The 26,780-nt window shown below is 41.9% G+C and overlaps 3 protein-coding genes across 10 annotated transcripts in view; all 3 read right to left on the bottom strand.

Moving 5' to 3' along the window:
• Positions 1 to 26,780, bottom strand: part of st3gal3a (ST3 beta-galactoside alpha-2,3-sialyltransferase 3a) — a 198,184-nt gene that overhangs the window by 127,591 nt on the left and 43,813 nt on the right. For all 8 annotated transcript variants that reach the window (XM_037115135.1, XM_037115137.1, XM_037115139.1 and 5 more), the window contains one exon: positions 8,240 to 8,334. In XM_037115135.1, coding sequence (XP_036971030.1) covers positions 8,240 to 8,334 — 95 coding nt within the window. The remainder of the gene's footprint in view (positions 1 to 8,239; positions 8,335 to 26,780) is intronic.
• On the bottom strand, positions 19,001 to 20,969 carry LOC119028825 (tigger transposable element-derived protein 1-like). The gene has a single exon (XM_037115144.1). It carries the CDS (start codon positions 20,889 to 20,891, stop codon positions 19,944 to 19,946), a length of 948 nt encoding a protein of 315 aa, XP_036971039.1. The 5' UTR covers positions 20,892 to 20,969; the 3' UTR covers positions 19,001 to 19,943.
• Positions 21,532 to 23,021, bottom strand: LOC119028827 (E3 SUMO-protein ligase ZBED1-like). The gene is made up of 2 exons (XM_037115147.1): positions 22,408 to 23,021; positions 21,532 to 22,218 (listed from the first exon to the last, which is right to left on the bottom strand). The coding sequence occupies exons 1-2, from the start codon at positions 22,639 to 22,641 to the stop codon at positions 21,772 to 21,774; spliced, it is 681 nt and encodes a 226-aa protein (XP_036971042.1). The 5' UTR covers positions 22,642 to 23,021; the 3' UTR covers positions 21,532 to 21,771.

Genomic DNA, 26,780 nt, shown 5'->3' with positions numbered 1-26,780 from the left:
AAACGGAAAGATGTTGGGTCCGCTCCAGCAACTCCGAATAAGCCTCCAGCCGGCAAGAAACGTAAAGCTCGACACGATGAGATAGAGGTCTCCAACCTGACCATATTAGAAGCCATTTGAGGTATGGAAAAAAACTTTGATGAGCTAAAGGAACAAGCTAAACAAACTAGCTGCATGCTTGCTGCATTGACAAAAGCGGTGCAGTTTAATGCCGAAGAAGTTAAGGAATGCAAAGAATGCAAAGGAACTGGAAAAGCAACACAAACTCCTCAAAAATGAAAATGAAGATCTAAAAGAGGGAATCGGGGAGCAGGAAAGATAAAAGATGTGGTGGTGCCTAATGCTTAATGATTTGGTGGAGAAAAGTGACGAAAACACCCGAGCAGACACCATACAGCTCTTGAGAAAGATCGCTCCTAACTTAGAAATGCGCCAGTTTAGAGGAAGCCATCGATGTCGTACACAGGGTCGGGCGAAAAGAAAACAACCGGAGCAGACCTCTGGTGGTGCTGTTCATATTGAGGTTGGTCAAGGAAGACATCTAGTGCAGAGGCAAGGTTTCCCAGGTGTGCAAGGAGAGAGGAGTCCGCTTGTGGCCAAAGATCCAGCAGGCTCGACGTGAAGGGAAACTAGCCTACTACCGTGGACCGCACAGATACATAGAGGGTTGAAAAATTGGTTAATGATAGGCATATTTTGATACACAAACATACAAAATGAGTGAAAGATGGTAACATGGGACACAGTTGCTTGTTAAATAGAGTAAGATAAGCTACTTATAATACTTATAAACACTTCCAGTTTTATTTATTTGTAAAAGCTGTTCATTTATTTTGACTAGAATGTACAATTGCACTATTTCATTTGCTTCCTTAAACGTTAGGGGCCTTAAAGATCTGGTTAAAAGAAAATCCTTATTTCTATTTTGCAAAGGGCGGAATGCACATTGTCTGTTACTGCAGGAAACTCATTCTTCTGACACAGATGTGAACTTTTGGACTAATATGTGGGGGGATCAAATATTATTCAGCCATGGAAGCAACAGGTCTGCTGGTGTTGCTATTTGTTTTCATAGATTTCCAGGTGATGTAATCACACAGAGCAGATAGAGAAGGTCACTGGCTAATAGCAGTTTTTAAGGTTGAAAGTCATTTTCTGATTTTAATCAATATACACTGCTCACAAAAATTAAAGGAGCACTTTAAAGAAACACATTAGATACATCAGATCTCAATATGAAGTTGGATATCTATACAAATAACGACAGGGCAATGTCTTAGGAACAAAAGGATGCCAAGTCTTTTAATGGAAATAAAAGTTTTCAGCCTACAGAGGGCTCAATTGTGTAGACACCCTAAAATCAGAGTGAAATGAAGATGTGGCAGGCTAGTCCATTTTTTCAAAAACTTAATTTCTGCAACTCAAAATGCTTTTCAGTATCTTGTGTGGCCCCCACGAGCTTGTATGCATGCTTGACAACGTCGCGGCATGCTCCTAATGAGACGACGGATGGTGTCTTGTGGCATTTCCTGGAGGTCTGTGCGTCCCTCCATGGATATGCCTCCCCAGACTATCACTGACCCACCACCAAATCTGTCATGTTGAACGACGTTGCAGGCAGCATAACATTCTCCTTGTCTTCTCCAGACTCTTTCACGTCTATCACAGGTGCTCAGGGTGAACCTACTCTCGTCTGTGAAAAGTACAGGGCGCCAGTGGCGGACTTGCCAATTCTGGTGTTCTTCAGCAAATGCCAGTCGAGCTCCACGGTGCTGGGCAGTGAGCACAGGGCCCACTACAGGACGTCGGGCCCTCAGGCCACCTTCATGAAGTCTGTTCCTGATTGTTTGGGTAGAGACATTCACACCAGTGGCCCTCTGGAGGTCATTCTGTAGGGCACGAGCAGTGCTCAGCCTGTTCCGCCTTGCGCAAAGGAGCAGGTATCGGTCTTGCTGATGGCTTGAGGACCTTCTACGGCCCTGTCCAGCTCTCCGAGAATAACCACCAGTCTCCTGAAATCTCCTCCATGTTCTGAAGATTGTGCTGGGAGACACATTAAACCTTCTTGCTGCAGTACGTGTGGATGTGCCATCCTGGAGAAGTTGGACAACCTGTGCAACTTCTGTAGGGTTAAGGAATCGCCTCATACTGCCAGTAGAGATAATTACTCAAGCCAAAACCAGCATGAGTGAAAAATCCACCAAAAAAGATCAAGAGGGAGAAACTTGAAATGACCTCCACATGTAAAACCAGTCCTGTTTTGAGGGTTTTCTAATTGTTGCCACTGTGGTGCACCTGTTGTTAATTCCATGAACACCAATACAGCTGAAAGTGATTAACGATGCCCTCAGCTGCTTAACCAACCAGAAAATGATCAGACAGGTTTAACTGATTTCATGCCAGGCCCAATAAAAAAAGTGTCCCTTTAATTTTTGTGAGCAGTGTATATGCTTACAAATCTGTCGCCTAAAATAGACAAATGCTTGAAAATATTACTTCTAAGAAAACAGAGCTGAAAGTACTCCACCCCACTGACTTTATTTTAATGGGAGGTGATTGGAATATGGTGCCTGACGAGTGGGAAGATTGATGGCCCTCAAAATTTGATAATCATCACTTTGTGGAAGAATTCATCAGAGATAATAGCTTAGTGGATATTTGGAGAAATCAAAACCCAGGGAAAAAACACTACTCCTGGTACAAGCCTAGTGGTAACGCTAAATCTAGAATTGACTACTGGCTTGCTGCAGATACGCTTGGAGGACATATCTCAGAGGCTGTCATTTCCAAAGCTCTTTTAACTGACCACTGTATAACTAAAATAACACTGCATTTGATTTACAGGAAAAGTAAAAACAAAGCTTATTGGAAATTTAATTCTAACCTACTAAAAAATTTAAATTATTGTGCTAAAATAAAATAAAATATAATTGAAATTGAAAAGGATAAAAGCATAAATAGCTTTTGTAATAAATGGAAATATGTTAAATATAAAATTGGAGAATTCTCTATTAAATTCAGTTAAGAACTAAACAAAAAAAGAAGAAGGGAAGAAAGCAATTTGTTCTCTGAAATTAGTCAATGTTGTAACAAACCAGATTCGACTAGTGAAGACAAGGAAAAATTATTGCTTTTACAATCCAAATGGAGGGAGAAAAAAAAAACACAATACGTATACTTCAGCAGGTTGGAGAAAAAAAGACAGGAAAAAAGGTGTTGATTAATGGAAGAGAATGCAAGGGGAACAAAATTACTGAAAAAGAAGTTTTTATGTTCTATAGTAATCTTTACTCATCTATGTATTCTCCTATTGATTCAACGAACTTCTTTGACCAAATTCAAACTACAAACCAAACATCAATGATACATTTAAAGAAATTTGTGATTTGGATTCAAAAATAGAAGAATTAGATGCTGTCAGATTGAAACTGTCACAAAATAAATCCCCTAGCTCTGATGGGCTCACTGCCAATTTCTACCATTTCTTTGGGAAAAATATCAGAAGTTTGTTGTTCAACGCAATTCAAGAATGCATTGAAAAACAAGAACTAATGCCCAGTATGAAACAAGGTGTGATAACACTAATTCCTAAACACAGCAAAGATAAAAGAATATTGGACAATTTAAGACCTATCACTCTTCTTAATACTGATTATAAACTGCTTTCTGGATGTATAGCAGCTAGAATTAAAATAGGTTCGTCACAACTTATTGATGAAACACAATCTGCTTTTCTGGGTGGACGATCTATTCACAACAACTTACGACTGGTTTTGGATCTGATTGATTAAAGTCATATATTGTCAAAAGAAGGGTTCATTGTCTTCCTAGACTTTTGATTCTGTGGAGCACCCCTTCATATTAAATAATCTAAATTACTTTGTTTTTGGTCAAAAATTCATAAACCTGATAGGTATGTTATACAGTAATATTAAAAGGTGTGTTGCTTTGGAACACAGTACATGCACAAGATTTCAAGTCAACAAGGGTATTAGACAAGGTTGGAAGAGCTCCCCCTTACTATTTATCCTTACTATTTATTCTTGTGGCGGAGCTATTATCAATTATAATAAAAAAAATGATAATAATGGTATCGATGGAATAGACATTTTAGAAAGACAGATTATAATTAGCCAATTTGCAGATGATACAACATTATTTTTAAAAAAATGAAAGACAAATTCCAAAAGCATTAGATTCCATCGATCAATTCTCCAAAGCATCAGGCTTGAAACTTAACATTGATAAATGTGAAATATTTGCCCTTCATGATCAGCCGGCACTCTCAATATGTAACATTGTGATTAAAACGCAAGTCAATAGTATTACCAGAAATAAAGAATTAAGGGAGAAAGAAAGTGTTTGCAGAAAGGTGGATAAATGCAAAACCATTCTGAACTCTTTGTCAAGAGCTATTTATCCTGCTTTCTCACTGGAAATTTCAGACAAAATTACTAAATTTATCAACAATATCAACTTTACATTTATTTTGAAAAACAAATGCCAGTATATTAGAAGAGCTGATGTGGTCAAGCGTATCGAAGAGGGTGGCTTAAATGCTATAGATTTCTCAGTTACGAATGGTGTTCTAAAATTAAAATGGTTCAATTTGTTTATTTTGCACAAAGACTCATTCTGGTTTAGCATTCCTAATGCTTTTTTTTTTTTTTTAAATGGGAGGCATTGAATTTTTGTTGCATTGTGACTATGATATATGTAAACTGCCTGTGGAACTTTCTGACTATCACTATCACTTTCAGACTATACATATATATATACATACACTATACATATATATATATTTATATATAATATATATAATTAATTTGTTATATTTTCTATTCTTTAAATAGTTTATATTGTTAATTTGTTATATTTTCACTTAATAGTTATTTGATGCATGCACCAATATCACCACAACAAATTCCTCGTATGTGTAACATCGTACTTGGCAATAAAGCTTTTTCTGATTCTGATTCTGATTCTGATATATATATATATATATATATATATATATATATATATATATATATAGATATATAGATATATAGATATATAGATATAGATATATAGATATATAGATATAGATATAGATAGATATATAGATATATATAGATATAGTCTGAAAGTGATAGATATATATATATATATATATACTGACCAATCATAAATGATTGTTTTTGGGGACCTGGCTTGATAAAGGAACTTGTGCTGTTTCACATCTATGATCAGGGCAATTTCCTAACTCATGAGAACCTTTGTGTTAAATATAACTTGCACTACTCAACTATGGAGTACAATAAAATAACTAAAGCCATTCCAATTCCCTTTAAAACAATGATTCAACAACTGGTGATGCATTCAAATATTCCCGGAAATGAGATCACTATTTGTGGAAGGAATCAGTTTAGGTAGTAAATTATTCTCTAATAAGTTTATTAGAAATATTTTGACTGGACATTACTACCCTCATCAACTAAAAAGAAAATATGTTCTGAGAGATTACAGTGTTGTGGAGGCAAGAAAGATAAGAAAACAATATTTATCTTATCCAATCCCTCATAAAGCAAAAGAAATCGCATTTAAAATACTTAATGATATTTATCCATCAAACCACTTCTTACAAGATTTAATTGGGATAATAATTTGTGTGGATTTTGAGAGAGTGAAATTGAAACAGTGGAACATATTTTCTTTGAATGTGAACATGTTAGAATTTTGGGTATTGTTTCAAAGCTGGTTGTTAACCAAACAAATTATTTTGCATCTGTTAAACTGGATGTAGATTAAAGTTGGAGTGCAATTAGAGGAGAAGAACATAGACTTCTTAGTGAACAATTTGGTCAGGCTCGGAAAACATTTCATTCATAGATACAAATACCTTAAAGTGAAGCCCCACATCAACGGATGGAAGAATGAACTCAAAATATACAAAAAATCCTTGTGTTACATGACAAACAAAAATGCCCTGAGACTCCTTTCTTTATTGGACTTATTTACCCTGCTAGAATAAGACCTTCACATTGTTATTTTCTTTCTGTTTTCTCTTCTTTTCATTTGTCTTGCTGGCTGGTTCAACATTTTCAATCTTTGTAACACACATGTGCCTTAATTGTTTGTAATTTGATGATTTTCAAATAAAAAAATAAAAAAATAAAAAAATAAAAATAAAAAAAATATTTTAATTTTTTTTTTAAAAGGAACTATACATGGTCACTTCCATGGACATCCAAAATGGTGTTGCTATGTGATATAAAAAATAAAAAATGTGTATAAAAAATATGAGAAAAACACATATAGACTCAAAGGAACATTTATATATATATATATATATATATATATATATATATATATATATATATATATATATATATATATATATATATACAGTCAAATATTATACACAATATTATACAGTCAAATATTATACACTACTCTATAAGGGGATAATGTGAGTCTGATTAAAGTTCACCTGTTCCTTCTCACAAGCAGTCATCTTCTACAAACACTAGCCCTTTTCACACACATAGATCCTGACACACAATACATCCTGAAAACTGATTAAGTTACTTTTTTTTTCTAAATTACATAATCGCTATCAGGACACTGTCTGACAGGGTGCAGTTTCTGAGGAAAGTTTACTGAAGTCTTGGCAAGGAGGGCTGACTGTAGCTGTAATGTTTTACAATACAAGTTACAATAAAACACAATAGTAGAGGGAGACAAAGTTGAGTAACAAGTTTTGCGTCCCATAATCACCACCATTCAACAGCGGGTGCCGACTGGCTCTGCTGTCGGGGACAGATGCTTTTTTTCAGGCAGAAATGGACAAAGAGTCAGGATGACAGACAGGACGACAGGGACGAGGACACACTGGAGGACAGGGGCTTTCTCTTGTATAACTGTGATGTGTTTTTCCTCATATAAATTGCTGAAGACACTACCAGTAACTATGTTACTGTTGTTTGGTCCTGTGACGTTGCTTTGTGGGTTGAAGTGTAAGACATTTCTCTTTCATTTGTTGAGTGAAGGCTCTGTTTATCTGTCAGACTGTGAACACCACCAGACCAACACACTCCCAGATGGATGGTGGATCAGAGGTGGAACGAAACATTTCCACTTTTCGCATCTGCAACTTTCATACAGACAGCGAGGCGAAGTATTGGCGCATGATTCCGGCCTTGAAATGACAATGTGAATGGGGCTGCTGTATCAAGTTGTTACTTGGAGACTGATACATAAAACCTTCTTTCCACCAAGCAGTCTAACTCACTTCAGTTTGTTTTTCTGCATTTCTGTAATCAAAAGTTTCACATGGTAACAAAAAATCTGCTACATTGGGTCTTGTTGTTTTGTTACCCTTCTGCTGTGGTACTCACAATGAAAAACTAAAATCTGATTTTACATGAACACTCATAAATCATAAGTGCTATGATCAACCTATTATAACCAAAGACCTCTCCCTCTTTATTCCTCTGTTTATAAACTTTTAGTCACTTCAAAACTTTGGGCTTCATTCACAATTCAAAACTCCCGCTATCTCACAAACACAGACAGTGCATACTGCAACAACTTAATGCTGATTTGAGTGAACATTTTTCCACAAGTCAAAACTAGAATGGCATTTGGTGGAGCACATTCCTCCGCCCAATGTTCAACAGTCCCCTTTCATTCAGTCAAGCCTAATCCAACATCTTATTAACATTTAAATATGCTAGGTCCAAATTTTTATTTGGATCTGCATAAAACTGGACTCACTCATAGATACCAGCCACTTAATTATTTCAGAATGTTTTCATCAAGGTCCATGTATTATCCCCTGAGATATTAATGAAAAATGTTGAAAAACACCCTGTGTCACAATGTTGGATCAAAAGTGAATGGGGTCTTTTCTGGGCTGAAACCCATTCTCTACCCAAGTTCTGTTCTGTCTGACAGCAAGGTAAAGTAGCAACAATTTAAATATAATGTACACTTAAACTATAGACGACTTCAAGGTGATCTTTATTTACATGGATGGCCGGCTAAAACACGTTTCATTGCTAACCCTGTCCACAGCCGTATATTGCTGAGTTGCATTCAACGGTAGAACTCTACTGACTGTAGATATTACACTGATGACTTCACACACCCTGCTTCAAAAAATCCAAACTATCCCTTTAACTGGTGAGAAAAGCAGTGCTGCTTACATTGAGTTGATCTGCATTACTTTTGCTGCCGAGAAAATGTGTAATCATACCTTGTGATTTTACACCAAACGGAGGCAGGCAATCGCTGATCTTGGAGAATCGTTTGTAAGTTGGATCAAGGAACATAGGTGCCAGTTTTGTGAACCTGTTGATATAAAAGAAAACATGTTACAACAAGTGAGAACAGAGAAGTGGTATTCATCATGCAAAATCTGTCCCAGACCCGTACGGCCCTGATGTGTTGAGATGCACTTATAGCATCCTGTTTCCTGCTAATCCAGTCTGTCTGAATTTATGTTCACCAAAACAAACTCAGAGACAAGTTTGAGGGAGAGGACGGAGTTGCAAATTCACTTTCTCATCAAGACTTATCCTGGTGGTCCTGAACCAGAACCAGTAGCCTTCTGCTGACAAGGATCGTATCCCTGATGTGGCAGGGAACAACTACCACATGAGCTAACTCATCCATGTATAGAGATAACACTGTTAAAAACAAAAAGGAAAACATAGTGATAGCTGTGGTTGCCAGATGAGAATAAAAACATATTCTGAAATGGTAATTTGTCTTTGTAGTCCTACATGTCCTTTGTAAAAGGGGAAATGTAAGGAGCAGAACCAAGTGGAACGTTTAACACATTTTTATCTTGCTGCGCTTTTTGGTGTGTGTGTCTCTACCTGTTTGTAAGAGGGCAGGACTGTGCACCTCACACACAAACAGTGGACAGCAGTGTAACCTCAGAGCACAGCCCACAGTGGAGGCACTGAGACAGACTTTATCTGTACATTATGTTGGGAATCAATATTGATTATCAGTTAATATATCATTAATTAATTAAAATTATTATAGTTGATTAATGAAACCTAGGTTACTATGAGTCATTAATGAACACGGGGCACCACCCTGAAATCAGGGATCAATAATCAAATGATTTACCTTTCAGTCTCAAAGCCTGAAAATTAAAAAAAGTTAAATTGTCAATGTTATAAAAATATCAATAATTAATTAGATAAGAGGAAAGGCGTGAATCCAAGGACTGACCATCTCAGCCAGCGGTGATTACAATATGGGATTGTGCAAAATAATCACAGATGCTGCTCAGTTAAAATCAGCAGTGTTTATTAAGGCTTTCTTCCAAAACACACAAAACACCTACTTTAACAACATCAAAAACATCAACATTGAAGCGAATTTATACCATAATTCAAATTAAAATGCATTAACAGACATGCTTTTTCATTTTCAGAATATAGCTGCATTTTTTGACTCATAAATAAAATGAGTAATATATCATCCCGATTGCATTTTCATTTTCTTCTTCAATACTGCTCATATTTTAACTTAATTAAGATTGAAAAGAAAAGGAGGTTTAAGATTTGATTTTCAAAAGATGCCCCAGCAAAACGGTACCAAAATCCAATTTGAAATGTCAAATTTGAAAATTAAAATACATTAGCAGAAATGCTTTTTCATTTCAAGGTCAGAGCTGTGTTATTTGACTGATAAATAAAATGATTAATAAATCATCCAAATTGCATTTTCATTTTCTTCTTCAAGACTGCTCATTTTGTTATGCAATTAAAAAGAAAACTGCTTTTTCATTTTCATTCCCGCCCCCCGCAAAAAAAGGTCAAAAAATCAATTTGAATTCGCAATCCCAAGCGGCACAGGAGAGTGACATGAGTGATTTGAATTATGGTACACATTTGCTTCCATAGAGGGGATGATTTAGGTTCTGAATGAAATACCTGGGATTCTCAAATGGTGGCAGTGAATGTGTTGACCAAAGGAGATCACTACACGTGCTTGCGAAGTTGAACAAAGACAGCGGTTACGTCGTCTTTGGTCTCGTGTGCAGTTTGGTCCCACGAGAGGTGAATTTAGAGGGCTAATAGGCAATTTACGCAATAAACGGAAATACGTCACAGTAGCATTAACCCAGTTCTGTTGTATGTGTTATTGATGGAGAAATGGCAGCTAACGGTAACATTCAAGGTTTTTCAACAAGCCTGACTTGTTTACCAAAGTTCACCAGTGCCGATGTGATGAAGAGTGTGAAGATACATTCGTCCACTAAAGGAAACAAACTGGACAAGGGATGTAAATTCTTCCACGAAGAATTTATCCACAATTACCAAGGTAAGTAAAGAAGAACATGCTAACGTTATAACATTAACCATATAACTGGTTATAACTGTATAACTGTGTAAGTAACTGTAAAGTAAGTAATGCTAAATCTTAGGTGTTGTGAATTTGTAACATAAGGTATAACACATTGCATTGAAGATGTTGTGTGTATGTTTAAGTGAGATGGCATGAGATAACATAACAACCAGTAATTTGGTGAGGGTGTACTAGGTAAATGTGAAATGTTACTGACATTGCGTTGTGACTTAACATGAACATTACAAAGTCCAGGTTGAACTAAACTGCTTGTGGAGTACTCACATAGATATAATAAAATAATATTGAATTTACATTAAATGTAATCATTTGCATTCTGTACACACCCATTACAACCTGATCACCCTACCTAAAGTTACAGTTTCATGTTATTATGAACGTTGATGTAACAGCAAAAGTATGACTTAAGTGTAGCCAGTGTAATTTGTTATTGTGTCTAGACATCACTGGAAGCAGAAAGTGCCAACCTGAAAGCTTTCTCCTGCAGTTGTGCAGCTGGTAAAAGATTCTGCAACCACACAGTTGCCATCCTGCACCAGACCACACATTATTCACAGCTGAGTCTGCAGGCCACCCCCTCTGGCCTGCACAAGTGGCTTGCAAAGATGGCACAGACCAAGAACACAGGTGGGTTTGTGATAAACATGTCATTATGATTTTAAGAACTGATGCGCATCTATAAATTATAAAAACACCCCCAGTAGTGACTACAGACTGTAACTGCTTTTTGTCTTTTATTTTTAAGGGAATCCATCCTGAACCTGTTAGTGAGCTGGTGGTGCAAAAGCCCAAAACAATGGGCAAGAACAGTCTGAGATCCACACTGTACAAGGCAGGTGATTCATTTGTTAAGCTTTTGATTGTTGCTTTGTGAAAGCAAATTAAGATTTGTTTTAATGTTGTGTTTTTTATGTTTAAGGTTTTTTGTTTGTTTGTTTTTAATGATATGACTAACATCATTATTAATTCAAGTCCATTTACATTTGTGGTCCCCTGGCGGTGGAACGATCTGCCATGTGCCACCAGACCAGGGGATGTCCCTCTCTTAGTGCTAGTATTGACAGATAGAATTAATGAAATATAAATGTAAATGTAGTTAAGCACTCATGTCTTAACCTTTCTTTTGTGTGACCAGTGATCTTGTGTATCTCTTTGCATTCTTGTCTAGGACCACTGCCAGATCCAAATATTGGGATAATACCTCTGGAATTTAAAGGGCACAGTGGACTAAACCTTTTCCTTGCTTATCCAGATGGAAAGTGAGCACAGCATTGTCCATCCATCCATCCATCTTCTTCCGCTTATCCAGGGCCGGGTCGCGGGAGCAGCTGTCTGAGCAGGGACACCCAGACTTCCCTCACCCCGGACACTTCCTCCAGCTCTTCTGGGAGGATCCCAAGGCGTTCCCAGGCCAGCTGGGCGACATAGTCGCTCCAGCGTGTCCTGGGTCTTCCCCGGGGTCTCCTCCCAGGGGGACATGCCAGGAACACCTCCCGAGGAAGGCGTCCCGGGGGCATCCGAAACAGATGCCCGAGCCACCTCAACTGGCTCCTCTCGATGTGGAGGAGCAGCGGCTCTACTCCGAGCTCCTCCCGGGTGACAGAGCTCCTCACCCTATCTCTAAGGGAGCGCCCTGCCACCCTGCGGAGGAAACTCATTTCAGCCACTTGTATCTGGGATCTTATTCTTTCAGTCATGACCCAAAGTTCATGACCATAGGTGAGGGTAGGAACGTAGATTGACAAGTAAATCGAGAGCATCGCCTTTTGACTCAGCTCTCTCTTCACCACGACAGACCGGTATAACGACCGCATTACTGTGGCCGCCGCACCAATCCGCCTGTCAATCTCACGCTCCATCCTTCCCTCACTCGTGAACAAGACCCCAAGATACTTAAAGTCCTCCACCTGAGGCAGTAACTCTCCCCCAACCCGGAGGGGACAAGCCACCTTTTTCTGGTCGAGAACCATGGCCTCAGATTTGGAGGTGCTGATCCTCATCCGGGCCGCTTCACACTTGGCTGCAAACCGCCCCAGGGCATGCTGGAGGTCCCGGCTCGAAGGAGCCAACAAGACCACATCATCCGCGAAAAGCAGAGATGAAATCCTGTGGCTCCCGAACCAGATCCCCTCCGGCCCGTGGCTGCGCCTAGAAATTCTGTCCATAAAAATAACGAACAAAACCGGTGACAAAGGGCAGCCCTGCCGGAGTCCAACATGTACCGGGAAAAGGTCTGACTTACTGCCGGCAATGCGAACCAAGCTCCTGCTCCGCTCGTACGGGGACCGTATGGCCCTTAACAAAGGGCCTCCGACCCCGTACTCCTGGAGTACCTCCCACAGAATGCCACGAGGGACATGGTTGAATGCTTTCTCCAAGTCCACAAAACACATGTGGACTGGTTGGCAAACTCCCATGAACCCTCGAGCACTCTGCGGAGGGTATGGAGCTGGTCCAGTGTTCCACGGCCCGGACAAAAACCGCATTGTTCCTCCTGGATCCAAGGTTCAACTATCGGCCGAATTCTCCTCTGCAGTACCCTGGAATAGACTTTCCCAGGGAGGCTGAGGAGTGTGATCCCCCGATAGTTGGAACACACCCTCCGGTCCCCCTTTGGACCACCACCCCAGTCTGCCAGTCCAGAGGCACTGTCCCCGACTGTCATGCAATGTTGCAGAGACGTGTCAACCAAGACAGCCCTACAACATCCAGAGACTTGAGGTACTCGGGGTGGATCTCATCCACCCCCGGTGCTTTGCCACCGAGGAGCTTCCCGACTACCTCAGTGACTTCGGCTTGGGTGATGAATGAGTCAACCTCTGAGTCCCAGCCTCTGCTTCCTCTATGGAAGACATGTCAGTGGGATTGAGGAGATCCTCAAAGTATTCCTTCCACCGCCCGACAATGTCCCCAGTTGAGGTCAACAGCTCCCCACCTCCACTGTAAACAGTGTTGGTGGAGGACTGCCTCCCCCTCCTGAGGCGCCGGATGGTTTGCCAGAATTTCCTCAAGGCTGACCGATAGTCCTCCTCCATGGCCTCTCCGAACTTTTCCCAGACCCCAGTTTTTGCTTCCGCGACTGCCCGTGCTGCCGCTCGCCTGGCCTGCCGGTACCCGTCAGCTGCTTCAGGAGTCCCCCGGGCCAACCAGGCTCAGTAGGACTCCTTCTTCAGCTTGACAGCATCCCTTACTTCCGGAGTCCACCACCGGGTTCGGGGATTACCGCCACGACAGGCATCGGAGACCTTACGGCCACAGCTCCGGACAGCCGCGTCAACAATAGAAGTGGAGAACATGGTCCATTTGGACTCAATGTCCCCAGCCTCCCTCGGGATCAGGTCCAAGCTCTCCCGGACATGGGAGTTAAAGACCTCTTTGACAGAGGGTTCCCAGCAATACGTTTGGGTCTGCCAGTTCTGTCCAGCTTCCTCCCCTGCCAACACATCTGACTCACCACCAGGTGGTGATCAGTTGACAGCTCAGCCCCTCTCTTCACCCGAGTGTCCAAGACATACGGCCGGAGGCCAGATGACACGACCACAAAGTCGATCATTGACCTCCGGCCTAGGGTGTCCTGGTGCCATGTGCACATATGGACACCCTTATGCTTGAACATGGTGTTCGTTATGGACAAACTGTGACTAGCACAGAAGTCCAGTAACAAAACACCACTCTGGTTCAGATCGGGGAGGCCATTCCTCCCAATCACACCCCTCCAGGTAACACTGTCGCTGCCCACGTGAGCGTTGAAGTCCCCCAGAAGAACGATGGAGTCCCCGGTTGGAGCACTCTCCAGTACCCCTCCCAGGGACTCCAAGAAGGCCGGGTACTCTACACTGCTGTTCAGCCCATAAGCCAAAACAACAGTGAGAGACCTATCCCCGACCCGAGGCGCAGGGAAACAACCCTCTCGTTCACTGGGGTAAACTGCAACACATGGCGGCTGAGCCGAGGAGCTATAAGCAAGCCCACACCAGCTCGCCGCCTCTCACCACGGGCAACTCCAGAATAGAGGAGAGTCCAGCTTCTCTCAAGGAGTTCGGTTCCAGAGCCCAGACTGTGCGTAGAGGAGAGCCCGACTATCTCTAGCCGGTACTGCTCAACCTCTCGCACCAGCTCAGGCTCTTTCCCCCCCAGTGAGGTGACATTCCATGACCCCATGGCTAGAGTCACCGTCCGGGGATTGGGTCACCGGGGCCCACGACCGCCACCCAAATCACACCGCACCTGCTCCTTCTGAACCCTCCTGCGAATGGTGAGCTCACTGGAGGGCGGGCCCATGTCTCTCCTTCAGGCTGCACCCGGCTGGGTCCCCTGGGCAAAGACCCAGCCACCAGGCGCTCACCTGCGAGCCCCAACCCCAGGCCTGGCTCCAGGGTGGGGCCCCGGTAATGCCAATCTGGGCGACGTAAGCGTCCTTGATTGATTGTCTGTCATTAGGGGCTATTGAACCGATCTTAATCTGACCTGTCACCTAGGACCTGTTTGTCTTGGGAGACCCTACCAGGGGCATTAAGCCCCGGACAACATAGCTCCTAGGATCATTCAGGTGCTCAAACTCCTCCACCACGATAAGTTGCCAGTTCAAGGAGGAGCACAGCATTGTGAAAAGATAATTTGCCCAGGTGATGGTAACCCTGCTGACCCTGGCAATGCTCATCTCAAACATGTCAGCAATGAGCTGCTCCTTCATGACAACAGCAACCCGCAAGGTGTTCATCAAGAACTCATCAATTAATGGCATGCTGCGTGGTGGGCTGGGATCTTGGCAGCCTTCCTCACCTGCCCTCTTTACTTTGGTCCAGTACACCAGTCTAAGGGCAGATGGTGCAGTTGACTCCCAAAAAATAGTGAAAACCCTCTCAGATGGAAATTTGGTGTAGAAACAAATTTGGTCGTCCGATGAACAGTATCAGCTGAAGAGGGTGTAGGTGATGGTAGGTTAGCCTTTTGCAACATGGCTTCTAAGTCATGAATGTAATCTAATGCCTCATCCAGAGCACCTGTAAAGATAAAGACATTAAAAACCAGTCTTAATATATTTATGATACCTTTCAACACAACACAGAGCAGTAATCACATGCCATGTCAAACTGAAATGTTGCAGGAGCATCTTGCTACAGTAACATTACATTTGAAATTCTTCAACAGGCTATGTTACAGAGTTACAGATGAAGGCTAACATTAGTTGAATTTCATGATATAGACATATGAAGTTGTTCAGTTAGAAATGCATTTATCCATTAACGGTACTACCGTTAAAAACAAATTACGATCAATTTTACCTGCAGGTGGGTGTTTCATGTAGTCGTGATACATCCTTACTGCCTCAGCCTTAGCCACTATGGCACTACCTTCACAGCATAGTTGGATAGACTGACGTTTGAAGGTTCTGTCATACACAGACTCCCTTCTCAAAGGAGCAGTAAAATTGTTCCAAGGGAATAAGCTTGGGACAACATCGCACTTCAGGCGACAAACGACGCAGCCACCAATGTAATCATCCACAGCAAAGTCCCGGCTGCAGACAGAAGTGCTACCTCTTTTTATAGTAGACTTGTTCCCTGCCTCTTTTCGGATCGCCTGTATCCATTTGGGTTTCAGGTTTGGATCCACAGGAAAAGAATTAAATGAAAGGTAGGGCCGTTTTTGGGTGGAAGACGAACAGCCTGGAACACAAGAGAAATTGTGACTCTTCGACTCATTTTCCCTATCTGCGCTAGCCCCCTATGATAACAGTGAGTTCTACTACACTACAATGACGTATTTCCTTTCGAAAAATGCGGAAGTGCCTATACCCACAGTTTTCAAAAAGAAGCTAAGCATATGCTTAGCAGACAACAAAGAAGAAAACAATGACAGTGTGTGTTTGTGTGTGTAGGTGTGTGTTTGTTAATAAAAGAGGAAAGAAGCTAAGCGGATGTTTGGCAAACAACAAAGAAGAACACGATGACCATGTGGTGCACAACGGTCATCTCGCCCTCAAACAGTGGCCAGCAAACGAATCAAGGTTTGTTTATCATCCGCTGATCAAGCTGGAATACAACGTACTGTGGTCACACACAGTGGCAAGACTGTACAGACTGGATTAGCCTGAATGACCTCCTACCGAGCGTAGCAACACAGTTAGCACACAGTACAGGAAACCATAAATCGGACTCGGTGGTCCGTTCACAACAAAATAAAGCACAACAAAGAAAACACGCTATATACTATCTGTTTCTGGCCAAACAAAAGCCACTTACTTGATGACCGCTTGCTGCAGATAGCGTGGGTTCCCTGTCTGACTCTGAGCTCCAACTCCTTCAGGAGCACAAGAGCCAGTCAAGCTTTAGTGTCCTAAAAGCTTTGACGGCAGGCTGTTCACAGCGTTATGTCGACTCGATGGAAGGGATGGACCTCGGGGGTTTCGTCTCCTTCTGAAGATAATCTCTTCCTTCTGCAGGCAGTGAGGAAATGGCTGGGTCTGACAGCGTTCCTCTAGGGATCTAAAACAATAATGATGAATGTCCGATCAAAAACGAGAGTAAAGTGTCTTGTCCAGCGAGGAGGGAACTGAAATTAGCTCAAGCAAAGTGAAAAACGTTTCTCAAAGTTGTACCGTTATGGCAGTGGTTGCGTGAAACCAAAGCCTTTTCACAATATAAGCTCACGGGGAATACCATGTATAGTGGGGATCCACGACTTTAAACTGGGAGTGACGTCATTGTGTTCCTGGTGGAGCTTCCTGGCTCACAGCCAATAGGGACCGGGTAAACGTCTTGGAGGCAGCTCAACCTGGGTCACGGTTTTCACACTTTGTGGGCCCTTTTGCCCTGTTCTTTGTACTGCAGACATGTGCATGGAGGCACAAGGCCCAACAATTATATTTCACTGGTCAGCAAAAGTGCTTATTCTCAAAGTGTGCAACAAACAGTATGATCAATTAAAGCTGCAAGCAGCGATGAACGGGCCCTCGCAGTCCACACACATCACAGCATGCTGTTGTCGGGGCATGCCACACACCCGTTACCATTGCCTGATTATTGTGTACTCATCTCTTAACTGTCCTTGATTCGGACAGTGCAGGAAGGGGTTAAATGTCGTTTCTTGTGTCCAACAATGTGGCGCTGTGATTATGACTGTACACTGGCCTATGTGTTCAGGGCTGGACTCTTTTCAAACGTGAAATTTGGTCCAGATAAGAATGAGGAGGTTGTTCCTTTATGATTTGGTGTCCTGCTCCTGCCAGTATTAAAGTTAAGCAAAAGCAAATTCAGCCATTTTCTTCTAAACATATTAAATAGGTCATTAATGTATTTCTTTAAAATATGTGAAAAGCCATTCAACACAGTGTGCAGGGTAACAGCGCCGTTAGCTTATTTAAGTTTCCAAAGGACAACAACGTAAGGAAACAGTGGATTGATTTTGTGAAGAGGAGCTACTGTGGAGAGATCTAAATCACCACCAACAGTGTAATTACTGGTCTCTGCGGTGTCCACTTTACCCCGATAGTTTCACCAACTGTCACCAGGTAAAGTCTGGATATCTGAAGAGTTCGTTGACGCTGGTCAGTGGGGCTGAACCAACCCTCTCCGTCCCTGGCTTGCATCCTCCTGTCCCGCCGACAGCGCATGCTCTCATCTTCGGTAGTGGCATTATGTGCCCACCTGCGACCACCCCGCCGACAACAGGTGCTCTCATCCCTGCCACCAGCCAACACCAGAGTTTAGATTCTCTGCCCGAGCCCGACCCTAACCCGAACCAGACCGCGGGCCGGGTCTGGCCAATATTTCCCATCAATATCCTGCCAGCCCTTGATCAAGCGTGTGTGTGTGTGTGTGTGTGTGTGTGTGTGTGTATTTTTGTAATAACTCAAAATAATGACTGTATTTCCAGCTACAAAAGACGCATCTCTCTCCTCCCCCCATGTTGTTTGTGCTGCTCTGTGGTTTTACACGAGAGTGAGTGTCCTCGTGCTGAAAACGTGACTTATCGCACACATGACGTCACTCCCCGAGACGCAAGAAGAAAGCAAAAATATATATTTTTACTAAGGATAATGATGATAGTGGTTTGGAAATATTACAGTGTTAGATCACTCCTCACTGAAAAAAGTTGTCAGATTAGAGTAACGCATTACCAGCATCACTGATTGTGTAGTGTAAGTGCAACATGGCGCTTGAGAACGTCTGTTATAACAGTCCACGTAGTAAAAAAAAATGTCGGGTTTAAATCATGCGCGGGCTCATAATTACAGTTAATGTGTCGAGCCAGGTGGCTCGGACACAACGTGCACGGGCTCGGCTCGGGTCGGGCTTGATTTTTTTGGGCCAGATCTAAGCTCTAAGTGCAAGTGTGTGCGTATGTATGTTATGAATATTGTACATTTTGGCAATTAAATGCATTTTGCTGAATGTGCAAATCCTGAAGGTGATTTTACATCATGCATCCTGTAATGCCCATGTAATGTTAGCAAATGTTATTGCATTTAATCATGACATGATTTGGCCTCATTCCCTGAGCAGAGTCCATCTGACAGCACAATGATAATCCACAGGTAATATTTTATGTGCACCAGTATATATATACAGTAAACCCTTGTTTTTCGCGGGGGTTACGTTCCAAAAAGAACCCGTGATAGGCAAAATCCGTGAAGTAGAAACCTTTATTTTTTTTTACAATTATAATACAATTAAATACTCTATTATACATTGAAAAGAAAGAACAAACCATTTTACAGGCTCAAGCATTTGTTTCACAAATAAAAGTACTTTAGAAACGTTTTTTTCAACAAATAACTTCTGTACTGTACTGTCAAATAATAATTTTAATCATCAATGTGAACAGAAGGCTTCAAATTGCGGAGATTAGCACCGCCCACCGCGACCCGAGTAATTGGATTAAACGGGAGAAAATTAAAAATGATTATGAAAAAAATACAAAGTACAGTCGGACAAATAGTGACTCAGGTGTATTTCACTGCTCTTCAGACTGAGCTGCTGCATCCTGACTCCGCTCTGCAGTGTTTTCTTCTTTTGAAGCCCGTGGTGCAGGTGTGTTCGGGAGAAGAACATAGTGATAGGCAGTTGTTGTCGCTCTTTTTTCTTCTTTGCAAAAAGATCCTTATACACCGACATGCCACCATCGATTATGTTGGAGAACTGTAATGAACGGCTCATCAAAGGGTCCCATTCTTGAGCTACTCGCTGAAGTTCAGTGGCCATTCTCACCATGGTTGCTAAGCGACCAAGTGTTAGTCCTTTCTCCTCATCTTTAGCCACACTTGCGTCCTCTTCTTCCTCTTCTCTTTCATCGTCGCTTTGTGGCTTTGTCATTTCTGCCAGGTCTGCATCGGTCAGCGGATGTGTGTCTGCATCAATCAGGGCATTTATGTCATCCGGACTCATGTCATTAAAGCCGTCTCCTCCAAGCTGTTTAGCAAGATTCACAGTTGTATCTACGGCAGAGTGATGGACCTCGTCAAGCGAGCCTCCGGTTGGGTTTTGCACTGCCTCTGGCCACAGTTTTTTCCACACAATCATATGCCAGATCATCAGCGTGACCTCCGGCGTTGTCAACGAGCAGAAGCACTAGTCTAGTCCCTTTCCTCTCAAATAACACTTGACCTCCGGGATGAAACAGTTTTTGAACCAATCCAGATTGAGCGCTTTTGTCATCCAAGCCTTTGCATTGTACATCCAGTAAACGGGCAAATCATCCTTATTTTTGTTTTTCAGTGCTCTGGGATTTTTAGACCTATAAATAAGCCCTGGTTTAATCATGAAACCTGCAGCATTTCCGCACATAACCAGAGTCAAACAATCTTTTTGAGCTTTAAATCCTGGGGCTTTGGCTTCTTCCTGCATGATGAAGGTGCGGGAGGGCATTCGTTTCCAAAATAAGCCAGTCTCATCCATGTTAAAAACTTGTTCAGGCTTATATCCCCCTTCCTCAATGATCGCTTTGAATTTATTGTTCACGAACGCTTCTGCTTCAGCGGTATTCGCAGAGGCCATCTCTCTGTGCAGAGAAACATTTTTAAGTCCAAAGCGTTTCTTAAAGTTTTCAAACCAGCCCTTGCTGGCATTAAATGCGCTTGGTACTGCGTGAACAGCACTTGTTGATGGCCCGGCATCCTCCTCCTCTTCCCTGTCACTGTCAGCAAAGTTTTGATACAGTATTCTCGCTTTTGTGCAGATAACGTTTGTATCCAACATAATGTTTTTTTTCCTGCAGTCATTAATCCACAGAGCTAATGCAGACTCCATCCTTACCATGGTCTTGTTGCGGACAGTTGCAACCCTTTTTGCATCCTTATTAAAACTTATTGCTGCTGTCGTCCTTATGTTTTTTTCTTCCTTCTTTATGGAACGAACGGAAGATTCATTAATTCCATAATGCCGACCTACAGCCGCATAGCTTTTACCTTCTCTTAACATGTCCAGAAGTTTAACTTTATCTGCGATAGATAGCATCTTCCGCTGCCTTTTGGGCCCTGCCGCAGGTGCTTTTGTCGGTCCAGAGCGTTTTGTCGACATTATGGGTTTTAGAGAAACTCGAAATTGCAAGAGAATTTGCACGTACGTAATGTAAATTTGGCAAGCTGTTTTACGTACATGTACATATTAAACTGCAACGTTATTGACGCACAGGTAGAGAAGAAGCGGAGTGACTTTTTAGCCAATCAGAATGCAGAACACAATGCACGATGCAAATCCGTGAAGTAGCGAAACCGTGAAAAGTAAACCGCGTTATAGCGAGGGATCACTGTATATATATATATATATATATATATATATATATATATATATATATATATATATATATATATATGACACGGAATTATATGTAGACGGGGGTGTTACGTTTGTGTGTAATGTAAAACATGGACTGTGAGGAATAAAGCTGAGCATTATCGGTGTCTGACTCAGAGTCAGTTTCTGGCTCAGGTCAGGCTTGGTCCATCCGATGGTGCTGCTAGCTTACATTGTTACTGTAGGTTACGTCATTGTACAGTACACGGAGGCTCCCCTTATGTAAGTGGTTCCAGCGCCTCTATCTGACATGCCCCCAGCATTTCACAGCAGAGAAAAGTGCTAGTTTTTACATGATTTTGAGACCTAATTTTACATACTTGGCAGAAAGAAATGTCCGCGAGCCATAGCGATACGTATTAAAGGTAACAACATGCTGCAACTACACAGTCATGTTCTTTTAACTGTTAATAAACTTATTCTTTCACAAATTGAAACTAGAACTAAAATTTATAAAAGTTAAAACAATAATAAAAAAATAATAAAATTGAATATTTCCTCCTTTTCTTTTCAAAGTGCAAACAATATTATGTGCAAAACCAAATCATTAACTGTCAATACAGAGTGCAAACAAAGCCTGACCAAGTGTAACAACATGCTGCAACTACACAGCCATGTTCTTTTTTAAGAATATTAGCATGTCCACATTGTCTGGCAGCAGTTGGGATCTTTGCGCATTGACTATGTCTCCTGCTGTTGAAAAGATGCGCTCACTTGGAACGGAGGTAGCAGGGACAGAAAGGCACGCTTTGGCAAGGTGAGACAGCAAAGGATATTGGGAGCAGTGTTGTTGCCACCACTTAAGAGGGCAGCCACTGAGAGGGATAGAGGCCTCTTTTCTGTAGTTTTCAACTTCCCTCTCAGCCTGTTTTGAACTGTTGGACATCTCTGGCTCAGTAGAGAAAGAGTTTCCTAACAGGTCCTCAAGTGCTGTCTTTTTGGGAGTAGGTTCTGTCACTTCGGGCTCATCATCTCTCACAGCCTCCTCTCTACCATGTGTGGGACAGTGAGCTCCACCTGCTGCCCCTTCTTCCCTCTCCTCAGCTGTGGTCTTTAAACAGAAGAAACACTGGTGTTAATTTTGATAAGCAGCTAAGAGACACACACACACAGATGTCACATACAGACACAGACACACACACACACACACACACACACACACCCACACACACACACACACACACACACACACACACACACACACACACACAGACACACTTCATCACTGATATATATATACCTGTTTTTGCAGCAACTGTTCTGCCTTGTTCTGTACCCTCAGGAAGACGGCCTCACACTGGTCATGGTCTAGCTGAGGTAGAGTCCGGAACCTTGGGTCCAGTATCGTGCACTCCAGCAGATAGTTGAAGGCATCCCCACTGTATCTGTTTGCAATATTCGTGAGGATTGCAGTCTTTGTGTTGGCCACAGTGGTGGAATCTCCATCATTTGGTGTCATGTTCTGTTCAATCATGCTCTTAAGTGGCACAATGAGAGACACTGTGGGACTCCTCTCCTCACACAACACTGTGGTGGCTGTCTTCAAAGGATGCAGCAGCTTCACAAGGTCTTCAGCATCTCTGACATCGCAGCTGTCAAGTGTATCAATACTTCGGGCGTTTTGTCTTACCTCATATCTGCTGCGATAAAAACACCTATGTCTCTTGTTATTGTTGTGGCTCTGGCGCTTGACTGTGGAAGTTGAGGTCCGAATGCATTTGTCAGCGTCGTCTGGCCTGTTAGTGTTTTCTTCACAGGTGCAGAAGCTGATTTGAGTACCGAGCTGTGGTGGTGCTGCATATGACTCCGCATCGTGCTCGTATTACCCGCGGTGTACGGCATTATTTTCATACAATGTTTATATACATCCACCAAAAACATTAGCACATGCTACTGCTAACGCAAGGGGCTTCCTTTCCCTGAGAGTGATGTAGCAGGCAGGGCTCTCCAAGCTGGCGTTGACAGACGGAGCTCATTAGCATTTAAAGGTGCAGGCACACACACAGACTGCTCTGAATAGAGCTCTGTAGAGCGACTTTTAGACAGCTGAAATTCAGGACCACGGATGGGTTTGGGCAATACATATCAAATACAGAGCTGTTGGACCTCTGACAGCTTTGTGAAATTGAGGAAAAACAGTATAATATGGAACCTTTAAGAACATAAAAGTGCATATATATAACTGTTTTTTAGGGGTGTGGCAAGTGACTCTGCTGTCCTGATATTGGCTGGAGTTTATTTCACTATTGAGGCACCAGAACAGAGAAGAGTCGTGACCTTTGTTTGCACTCAGCAATGGCGGAACCAGCCCGACAGCTGATGTAGTGGAGCAAAGTGTTCACTCTGGGGCATCTGGGGGTGCAGTGCCGTTGACAGCCTTGAAGGCCAGCACCAGTGGGCTGCTGAAGCCAGTGGAGGTCACGGAGGAGGGGGATCACATGGGAGAATTTGGGTAGATTGAAGAAGAGGTGCACGGCAGCCTTCTGGATATGCTGCAACAGTTTTGTTGCAGAGGCTAGGAGTCCAGCCAAGAGTTAGTTGTAGTACTGGGAGATGGCAGGAGATGACCAGCGGTTGGACTAGCAGTTGCGTTTTGTCCTTTGTGAGGAAAGACTAGATCATGCGGATGCTGTAGAGGGCGAATCTGCAGGATCAGGCCACATGAGTGATGTTGAGGGTGCAGGACAGTCCAGTGAGGATTATGCCCAGGTTCCTTGAGGTTAATGAGGCAATACTGCAACATCCTTGACAGTCACAGACAGGTCCATGTGAGGGCAGTCTTTCCCCGGGGATGAAGAGGAGTTCAGTTTTATGAAGGTTGAGCTTGTGGTGGTGAGTAGTTGTCCCAGCGGAGATGTCTGGGTTAGCGCATTGCAAATGGGGTGTTGGAGGAGGATCAGGGCAAGAGAGGAACAGTTGGGTGTCGTCTGCATAACAGTGGTAAGAGAATCCATGTGATGTGAATTCAGAGACTAGTGATCTGGTGTATAATGAAAACAGATGTGGTCCTAGTACTAAGCCTTGATAGACACCAGTTTCCAGAAAGCAAAGGAGCCATTTACATGATCTGAAAGGTGCAATTTGTCAGATATGATGTGAACCATTTTATTTTCTTGGTAAAGTAAGTAGCAAAGTCATCAGCAGTGAGGGAGAAGGAGAGGGACTGACAGGAGGGGTGAGGAGTGAAGAGAATAAGGAGAACAGTTTCCTGGAGTTGGAGGCAGAGGAGTTTGTCTTAGAAAAAGTCGTAGAAGGCAGATTTAGCTGCTGATAGAGTTGAGGTGAAGTCAGAGAGGAGGGGGTGGTAGTGAGAAAAGGTAACATGTGGTCAGTTTTATAGAAGTGGCTTGGATAGTTCAAAAGTGATGAAGCACAGTTTAAGATGGTCTACAAAACGTGCAGTTGATCAGTGCCAACAAGGACAGGAAACACAAGAAATAATTGGATAAAGAATGTTTAAAAGGTTAAATGTCTATGTAGAGATTTTCATCTATGTTGGATAAAAGATGTTTTGTTTTTTATCTCTGTATTTTATCTTTGGATCAAGGACTGAAAGATTTTTTGATTGGACACTTTAAAAAGTGTGCTTTTTCACGCTGGTTTCTCCAGCTTTACCAACTCTACTGTTATCCCAGAAAATGTGTTTTCTTCTTGAATGTATCATTATGATAATATATGCTTACTGATTTGGACAATGTCATGGATATAGAATAATGAACATTTGAGTAGTTACACTGGTTCCCTAAAATTCTCTAATTCATACAGCCCTCCTGGATAAGGAAGCTTAACTAACAATCCATTTCTTGTACAGCCTTATTGATTGAATAAACTGTATTACTGTGTGGTTATTTGTGACTTGATGAAATTGAAAACGATCTGGTTGTCTGCAACAATGGTGCCAACAATAATATCACTTGGAAAAACTTAGGGGGTAACATTGTTTGTTGCCACTTTAAGCCAAAACACTAAGAATGCCACCAAAGAGTTGACATTGTTTGTTGGCTAACGCGCCAACACTAAAGGCCAAAGTAAGCAATTTTTTAGGTATGTGCTGTGTACCATTGTTAAATTGGTAAGTATTCAGCATTACTTTGAAGAAAACAATCTGAGGCACTCAAGAAGATAATGATAAAAAGCCTTTATTGGTACATGGCTAGGAATAGCTAGTGGCTACTAATAAAACATGCCAACGCATTTCAGCCTAAAAGGCCTTCATCAGGGCAAGGGAAAAGTGCTTGTCAGTCAGCTCTGCTCATTGTTAAATAGGTGATCAGTGTGAGCAGGTAGGCGGTCACATGTTCAGGATGACCTGCTTATGGCAGAAAAAAAGGTCAAGGATATAGCAGACTCTGTACAACCAAAAGGAAATCTGCACCACACAATTAAACATCATTGATTCAACTAATAATCAAAAAACATACATATTATATACATTCATGTAATACATATTGAGCTTGGTAGAAGACTGAGGAATTACTTATTTCTCTCTCAAAGGTCAGTTCAGAGAGAAAACAATTACAAAAAGGGAGAGAAATCCAGTTCGCCATTCAAGCCTAGGTAATATGTAGCTTTCAATGTATAAAACCAAACTACAACTGCCATGATTTATATCTTTAAAATGAACAACCATGGGATATTGGGGATTGCCAGTTCTTATTGCACACAAATGCTCAGCCAATCTTGCCTTCCATTTACGCTTTGTTCTCCCAATATAAAAATGCCCACATGGACATTCAAGTCTATAAAGAACATAAGAGGCATTGCAATTGATAAATGAATTTATGTCAAACTTATGACCAGATGTAATGTCAGTAAATTAGTTGGCGTTCATCATATTACTGCAGTGATTGCAATGTCCACACTTGTAGTTGCCTTTTCTGGTGGAGAGCCAGGTTTTTCGTTGTTTAGGGGGGAGATGGCTTTTAACAAGTTTGTCATTTAGGGTTGGAGCTCTTCTGAAGCTAATGGTTGGAGCATCTGGGAGAGCTTCTCTTAGAGTACTATCACTTTTCCATTTGTCCCAATTTCTTTTGACAATCTGTTTGCTTGATTACTATATACAACAATACAAAGTATACTTGATTTGAATTTTGTGGATTTTTCTGTTTAGAAGCCAACTGTTGTTCTCTAGGGAGACATTTTGCTTTATTGTAAGCTCTGGATATAGTTTTTTGTTGATATCCTCTTGTCTTAAATCTCTGGCTCATGTCTTGAGCATTTCTTTCAAAGTCTTCTTCTGAATTGCATATACGTTTGAGTCTCTGAAACTGACCAAAAGGAATGTTATCTATTAAACAAGATGATGGAAACTGTCCACTCTGAGGATGGTATTGCAGTCAGTCGATTGAACCTGATCACAATAGGATAATATCATCGATATACCTGCCCCACCATGTAATTTTGTCCAAATAAATATTAAGGTTCGAGTAAAGAAATGTTTCTTCCCATGCTCCCATAAACAGATTAGAATAATTAGGTGTGAAACAAGCTCCCATTGCTGTACCTTTGTTTTGTTTATATAATTGATTCTGAAACAGAAATACATTGTTATGTAGAGTCTATTCAGCCAGTTGCAGGATGAAGGCAGAAGGGGGCATCTGTTCTGGATGTCTC

The sequence above is a fragment of the Acanthopagrus latus genome, chromosome 11 (genome assembly GCF_904848185.1).
Source record: "Acanthopagrus latus isolate v.2019 chromosome 11, fAcaLat1.1, whole genome shotgun sequence".
Lineage (NCBI taxonomy): Eukaryota > Metazoa > Chordata > Actinopteri > Spariformes > Sparidae > Acanthopagrus > Acanthopagrus latus.
The sequence above is the reverse complement of the archived record's forward strand: the minus strand, read 5'-3'. Positions and strand labels throughout refer to the sequence as shown.

What these genes read in the sequence shown, in the direction of transcription:
- LOC119028825 (XM_037115144.1), bottom strand. Translation starts at nt 20,891, where the DNA reads ATGTCGACAAAACGCTCTGGACCGACAAAAGCACCTGCGGCAGGGCCC.
- LOC119028827 (XM_037115147.1), bottom strand. Translation starts at nt 22,641, where the DNA reads ATGATTGAACAGAACATGACACCAAATGATGGAGATTCCACCACTGTG. An exon ending in AACAGTTGCTGCAAAAACAG is followed by an intron (nt 22,219 to 22,407) that starts GTATATATATAT and finishes TTCTGTTTAAAG; the next exon opens with ACCACAGCTGAGGAGAGGGA.